Source organism: Dreissena polymorpha, chromosome 8, assembly GCF_020536995.1.
Source record: "Dreissena polymorpha isolate Duluth1 chromosome 8, UMN_Dpol_1.0, whole genome shotgun sequence".
Classification (NCBI taxonomy): domain Eukaryota; kingdom Metazoa; phylum Mollusca; class Bivalvia; order Myida; family Dreissenidae; genus Dreissena; species Dreissena polymorpha.
The window spans coordinates 43331779-43339192 of record NC_068362.1 but is presented as its reverse complement, the minus strand read 5'-3'; the positions used below and the strand labels follow the sequence as shown (position 1 = coordinate 43339192).

The 7414-nt window shown below is 38.0% G+C and overlaps 1 protein-coding gene across 1 annotated transcript; it reads left to right on the top strand.

Annotated features, from left to right (window-relative positions):
• Positions 1–391: 391 nt before the first annotated feature.
• Positions 392–3861, top strand: LOC127840475 (uncharacterized). Its single transcript, XM_052368894.1, has 2 exons — positions 392–1229; positions 3509–3861. Exons 1-2 carry the CDS (start codon positions 392–394, stop codon positions 3859–3861), a joined length of 1191 nt encoding a protein of 396 aa, XP_052224854.1.
• Positions 3862–7414: the final 3553 nt, after the last annotated feature.

Here is a 7414-nt window from a genome sequence, read left to right as displayed (position 1 = left end):
TTTCAATGCTCAATTTATTTGTTAACTTTCAGATTATGCGCTTTTGGAAAGAAATTAATGCAACTTTTCTTCCTTTTTGGAATCTGTTAGACACCAATTGGGAATTTTGTATTTTTTCCTAATTTGGGAAAGTGGCTTTTACGGGTACTTTATAAAGAAGGAAAAAATCGCTGGGGTTAGAAACTGGCAATGGCCCATATAGGTTAGCCATACAGGGCCATACTGTTATTTATAAAATCATGTTTATCCTTTCAGTCAGTGCACTCAAGTGAAAGTTATTTCTAAGGTCAAAAGGCAGTCATCAGATGTAAAGAAATTGTCAGACAAAGTTCTGAAAACTCTTTCAAGATTAAAAAAGCTCCAGGGGTATAGGGAGGACAGCAGGAGGTCCATGCAGGGCTCCTATGCTGAACTTGAGCGGAACATGGTGGAGACAATGCAGCTGAATATACAATCTTTCTTAGTCCAATGTGAGGACAACTCCGTGAATGAAACACATGCACATGTGGAAAATTCAGTAGATGAAATGCGTCAGAAAATATATTCATTATTAGCAGAATTTGAAAACAGCGCTATTAAGGAAAATAAAGAAGAGCTGACACTGAAACAAGCTCCTCTCCTTAGTGTGATCAACACCTGCATCAGACATCACATTGAATTGTTGCGAGTCTATGAAGCTTTGCGGAAAGTGAAGGATCGAACAGAACTCTCGTTAATAACCGGTTACAAATGTCAGGACAAAATACAACAGTCTGAGATATATATGAATGAGAACTTTTCAGACGAGGTATTTACTATTCAGGGAAAGTCCACCCACAATGTGAGAATGTCAAGTGATTCAAAGACATGCTGGATCACAGCTATGCTTGTTCTTCCAGATGGACAGTTCTTGGTTGCAGACTGGGGTAATCATAAAGTCAAGCTGCTGAACCAGCAGTACCAGGTGGTGAGTCACTGTGGTGTGAGCGCACAGAGTATTTGCCAGATCACACCCAGTGAGGTTGCAGTGACTGTGGATGACTGGATTAACACACATGAGGTCCAGTTTATCACATTCAACCAGAGCCAGCTTGTGACAGGAAGACACTTTAAGTTACAACATAGCTGTTATGGTATTGCCCGTCACCATGGTGACCTGTTCATCTGTTCTGGTAATGCTTTGTTCAAGTACTCACTAAGTGGGGAACTGGTCTGCAAACTATATGAGGATGCATCAGGTTTGGTTACAGGTAATACTCATGGTGGATTCATCCTGATATAATTAGAAATATGTATTACAAAGTTGTTGTTCTATAATTTATATGTGCCCTTTGATTGCTACAGTAGCCAGAAAGATTTTCACTATTGTTGATTTATAAACATGAGTAATAAAGTATTTTGACTGTCACTGCACGACATGTCTATAAATAGAAACAGAGTTCCAAGGAGAGACACTTTCTTACCTGCAGCCAATTGTATAAATATGGATAAATCTTATCCAGCCGATAACTTTTGGTTATCTTCAATTTTAGGATATCTTTTTGTGTTAGCGATTGTATAAAAAAATAGTTATCCGAACAGGCGGGCGTTTTGGCTAAGTTTTGGATAAGATTTAGCCAAGGTATTTGACTTCGGTTATCTTTATGCGAATAAAGAACGCACTGACAAAATGACTGGCATTAAAATACCGAACGCTAGACGACCAAGACAATTTCGACGAATGGACAGATTTACGGAGACTGACGACCCTGAAGAAATACGTAGACGATTTAGATTTACACCTTACAACATCGGCCGCATAGAAATACTGATTGGACATAGACTTGAGAAACCAACTGGACGGAATCAACCCTTGACACCGAGGCAGCAAATATTGACTGAGATTTTGTGCTTCCGGAATTTTTTTGCAATTAATAGGGGATACTTTTTGGGTTGACATTGCAACGGGTTTCAAGGGTCGTAACCAGAGTAACTGACGAACTGTGTGCCCTGAAAGACAGATTTATTAAATTTCCGACGACGGACAGACAGAAATCAATTATTAAGCAGACTTTTTTCAAAATCGCTGGGTGTCCATCCGTAATTGCGGCGTTAGACGGGCCCCATGTTCGAATCATTGCTCCCCATGAACACGAGGAGCAATATGTCAACAGAAAACACTACCACAGTGTTAATGTACAGGCAACATGTGATCATAGAGGTATTTATTAATTTGTACACAAAGCATAATATTCCCTTCAAGTTTGAGTATTCCGTCATTACATAAATCCATGTATTTTATATCTATAAATCCTGTTGTTTTACACACCAGATTCTGTAACACTTACTTATGACCTGGTACGATTAATTAATTCTGTTTCTCGTTTAACACCACACGTCTTTTTAGTCCTTACTCCCATTGTGTTATGCATATTTTGCGCCAAAAAAACTCGCATGTACTCATTTCGCATGACGTTACGATTTTAAAGAAATATAAATATAGTCTGTTCCATGGTTTAAATATAGTCTGATCCGCTGTGTTAAAGGGGCATTGTGGGTTATTTTCGTTTGGCTAACTTTAACCAATTCAGATAAACATATCCAATGCGACTTGCAATTTTAAACAATAGGATTACCACATTGGATAACATATCCAAAAACGGATAAATTTAACCAAAGGTTATCTTTTGAATTGGCTAAAGTTATCCGTATTTATACAATTGGCTGCTAGTGTTCATTTTTGTGGTTTTCAAATAACTGTTCATGTATGATATTTTTTATAAATCAAAAAAATATCATCTTATAAAATTGATACTTTTAAAATTATTGTAGTTGGATTTTAAGAAATTTCAAAAGTATGTATGTAAATACAATTAGTTATTTTTAACAGCTTGCTATTGTAAGTGGTTTAGGGGAAAAGGAATCTGAAAAAGATTTAAAATTGGTTGTTTGAAACATTATTTTTCTTGTTATATACAACTTACCAACACAACTACATGGCGCATGTCTGCTTAGGTCAATTTTACATATATGTTAGTACTTTGTTATCTTATTTGTACATGTGTAGGAAATCTATTATTGCTGCATATAGTTGCATTCACATGCAAATGCTGATTGAACTGTGTACCTATTTTCACCTGTGTAAATGTTTCCATCTTTGTAAATGTACATAGCACTTCATTTCTAACTTAGCAGTCAAATGTCAACATGTCAAACTTTTACAACAAAACTGATAAAGAACCTTCATATCACACTAAACCATTTATTATTATTAGGCTTGATGCACATATTGAAGATGTGTAAATTCCCATTTATAACAGCGCTCTGAGATAAGGGGGTTAAATACATGTGCGTAAAGACACTTTCCACCTAAACTGGAGTTTCGTCAAGAAGAGTTTACCATTAAATAAAAAATACATTATACGTGGAAAGTGTGATCCCTGATTAGCCTGTGAGAGGCTCATATGTCATACAATATTACTGCAGTCTGTTTATTAAGCTTATTAACATTTACAGTATTCCAAGATCTTGTTGTTACTCTGTTTTGCAGTGTATGGGTTTGCCATGAGTCACACAGGAGACAAGCTGTACATAACCAGCCCATCTAATCACAAGCTCTACACCCTGGCCCGGGATGGAACACTCCTGGCTGTCTTCACAGACCCAGAACTAAAATACTTACAGAATGTATATGTGACCCCTGCAGGCCAGGTGCTGGTCTGTGGAATGCTGTCCCACACTATATTACAGGTGGACAGCGAGGGAAAGAGGAAGCTGGTAACTCTGGTTTCAGTGAGGGATGGAGTGGGGAGACCATGCTCAGTATGCTACAGCAGCACCACATCAGCCATCATTGTGGGACTGTTGGGGGACGACAACATCATGGTGTTCAGAGTGGAATAGAGTGTTCATGTATGTATTAGATGCTGTAAGGCGAAAGAAAATAATATGTCTGGTTTCGGTGACCGGACAGACCCTAATTTTTACCGCCGACCCTAAACTTTTTTTCTGCTACGTGTACAAAAAAATTTAGAACGAAAATAATGTTAAGGTGCAAAACTCATCAAGTTTGAAATTAACTGAGTGCGAATTACGTCGATACGGTTATACGCGGTTTTTATCGCGTATTTAAACTTAATCCAATATGGCGGTGTTTACATGCTTGTTAGCCATGACAATTGAAAGCTGCCACACCTTCAGAATGCTATAAAGAAAAAAGTTTGGGGCATATACAATGAGTTGGACATATGAGGAACTGTTTGCCTCGTATCACCCACAACCAGATAACAGGCTTCAAACTCTTGTTTCACCAAACATGAACATAGATAATTGTTACGAGGGTTTTGTTATAATTTTTCTTTGTTGAAATGATACATTTATTTTTTACATTAAAGTGTACATAAAGACAGAATTATTTTATTTCCATTAATCAAGCTACAATGTCTTGACGTTCAGATAAAACAATTTACAATATTGTCATCTGTTCAAGATTCACAAGTTCCCTTCATGCCAAAGAAAATAATATGCCTGGTTCCTGTGACATGCTAATAAACATAGGTAGGGTAGGAACGTTGTTTTTTGGTGTTTTTTTTCTCCGAGTGGTGAGAGGCCTGATTTTTTAATATATTGTTCAATGTTGTATGTATCATAGCTTTATGTAACCATGCACATATATAATCTCATGTGTATCTAACATCATGTAGCAGCTTTTTATGTACAATTTGGCTTTTTAGTCACCCTCTGCAGCATGCTAACCTGCCATGTAACATAGTAAAGTTGTTATGAATCTTGAATAGATGACGTTCTTACCCTACCTTTTTTTTTAGCATGTCACAGGAGCCAGACATATTATTTTCTTTGGCCTAATTAGTGATTCATATTTCAATGACATTTTGTTGTTGAGCACAGGAAAATTGTAGTGTGTTGTGTTACAAAACAAAAATGTGTGTGCAGATGCAAATAATATATGTACACATATTTTAATTTGCTTGTACAATATAAAGTATTTTCATATAACATTAGATCTAATACATATTATGTTATTTTGTCATAACATTTGTGCCATTATTATTATCTTAAAAGAAGAAGGGGTATATTGTTTTGCTGGATGTCTGTCGGTAGACCTGTCGGTAGACCAGTTTGTTTCCGATCCATAACTCGTCAACAAATTAGCATGATACCTCACATGTGCATTGGCCTTGGACAGTAGAAGACCCCTATTCAAATTGGAGTCACTAGGTCGAAGATCAAGTTCACTATCACACTAAGTGTGAAAATGAACTGTTGGTAGACCAGTCTGAATGTCGGTAGAACAGTTCGTTTCCGATCCATAACTCGTCACGAATTGACCTATTGGCTTGATACTTCACATGTGCATTGGCCTTGGACAGTAAATGACCCTTATTGAAATTGTGGTCACTAGGTCAAAGGTCAAGGGCACTATCACACTAAGTGTGAAAATCGTTTCCGATCAATAACTCGTCAACGAATTGACCGATTGGCTTGATACTTCACATGTGCATTTGCCTTGGACAGTAGATGATCCTACGTGAAATTTGGATCACTAGGGCAAAGGTAAAAGTCACTATAACACTAAGTGTGAAAATCGTTTCAGATCAATAACTCGTCAACGAATTGACATATTGGCTTGATACTTTACATGTGCATTTGCCGTTGAAAGTACATGACCCCTATTGAAATTGGGGTCACTATGTCAAAGGTCAAGGACACTATCACACTATGTGTGAAAATTGCTTCCGACCAATAACTCGTCAACAAATTGACTGATTTGCTTGATATTTCACATGTGCACTGGCCTTGGACAGTAAATGACCTATCTTGAAATTGAGGTCACTAGGTAAAAGGTAAAGGTCACTATCACACTAAGTGGTTTCCGATCAATAACTGGTCAACTAATTGACCGATTGGCTTGATACTTCACATGTGCATTGACCTTGGACAGTAGATTACCCTACTGAAATTGAGGTCACTGGGTCAAAGGTCAAGGTCACTATCACACTAAGTGTGAAAATTGTTTCCGATCAATAACTCGTCAACTACTTGACCAATTGGCTTGATACTTCACATGTGCATTGGCCTTGGACAGTAGATAACCCCTATTGAAATTGGGGTCACTAGGTAAAAGGTCAAGGTAACTATCACACTAAGTGTGAAACTCGTTTCAGATCAATAACTCGTCAACAAATTTACCAATTGGTCTGATACTTCACATGTGCATTGGCCTCAGACAGTAGATGATCCCTATTGAAATTTTGGTTACTAGGTCAAAAATCAGGGTTACTATCACACTAAGTGTGAATATGGTTTCCGATCAATAACTCTTCAACGAATTGACCGATTTACTTGATTCTTCACATGTGCATTGGCCTTGGACAGTACACGACCCGTATTGAAATTGGGGTTACTAGATCAAAGGTCAAGGTCACTATCACACTAAGTGTGAAAATCGTTTCCGATCAATAACTTGTCAACGATTTGACCCATTAGCTTGATACTTCAAATGTGCATTTGCCTTTGACAGTAAATGACCTCTATTAAATTGAGGTCACTAGGTCAAATTTCAATGTCACTATCACACTTAGTGGTTTCCGATTAATCATTCGTCAACGAATTGACTGATTGGCTTGATACTTTACATGTGCATTGGCCTTGGACAGTAGATGACTCCTATTGAAATTGAGGTCACTTGGTCAAAGGTCAAGGTCACTATCACACTAAGTGTGAAAATTGTTTCCGATCAATAACTCGTCAACGAGTTGACCGATTGGCCGTATACTTCACTTGTGCATTAGCCTTGGACAGTTGATAACCCCTATTGAAATTGGGGTCACTAGGTTAAAGGTCAAGGTCACTATCACACTAAGTGTGAAAATCGTTTCTGATCAATAACTGGTCATTAAATTGACCGATTAGCCTGATACTTCACATGTGCATTGGCCTTGGACAGTAGATGATCTCTATTGAAATTGGGGTCACTAGGTCGAAAATCAAGGTCACTATCACACTAAGTGTGAAAATCGTTTCCTATCAATAACTCTTCAATATATTGACCGATTGGCTTGATACTTCACATTTGCATTAGCCTTGGACAGTAGATGACCCCTATTGAAATTGGGGTCACTAGGTCAAAGATCAAGGTCACTATCACACAGTGTGAAAATCGTTTCCGATCAATAACTCGTCAACGAATTGACCGATTGGCTTGATACTTTAAATGTGCATTGGCCTTGGGCAGTAGATGACCCCTATTGAAATTGGGGTCACTAGGTCAAAGCCCTGTTTTGGGGGGCATATGTCTCCGACCGCAGAACACTTGGTGCCTTTTTTAGCTCACCTGAGCGATAGCTCGAGGTGAGCTATTGTGATCACTCAGTATCCGGCGTCCGTCCGTCCGTCCGTCTGTCTGTAAACAATTTGTAAACATCTTCTTCTACTA

Bases quoted from the DNA above. Each gene is read 5' to 3' on its own strand.
- LOC127840475 (XM_052368894.1), top strand. From the start codon at position 392: ATGCAGGGCTCCTATGCTGAACTTGAGCGGAACATGGTGGAGACAATG. The intron at 1,230-3,508 runs GTAATACTCATG...TCTGTTTTGCAG, and splicing joins TGCATCAGGTTTGGTTACAG to TGTATGGGTTTGCCATGAGT.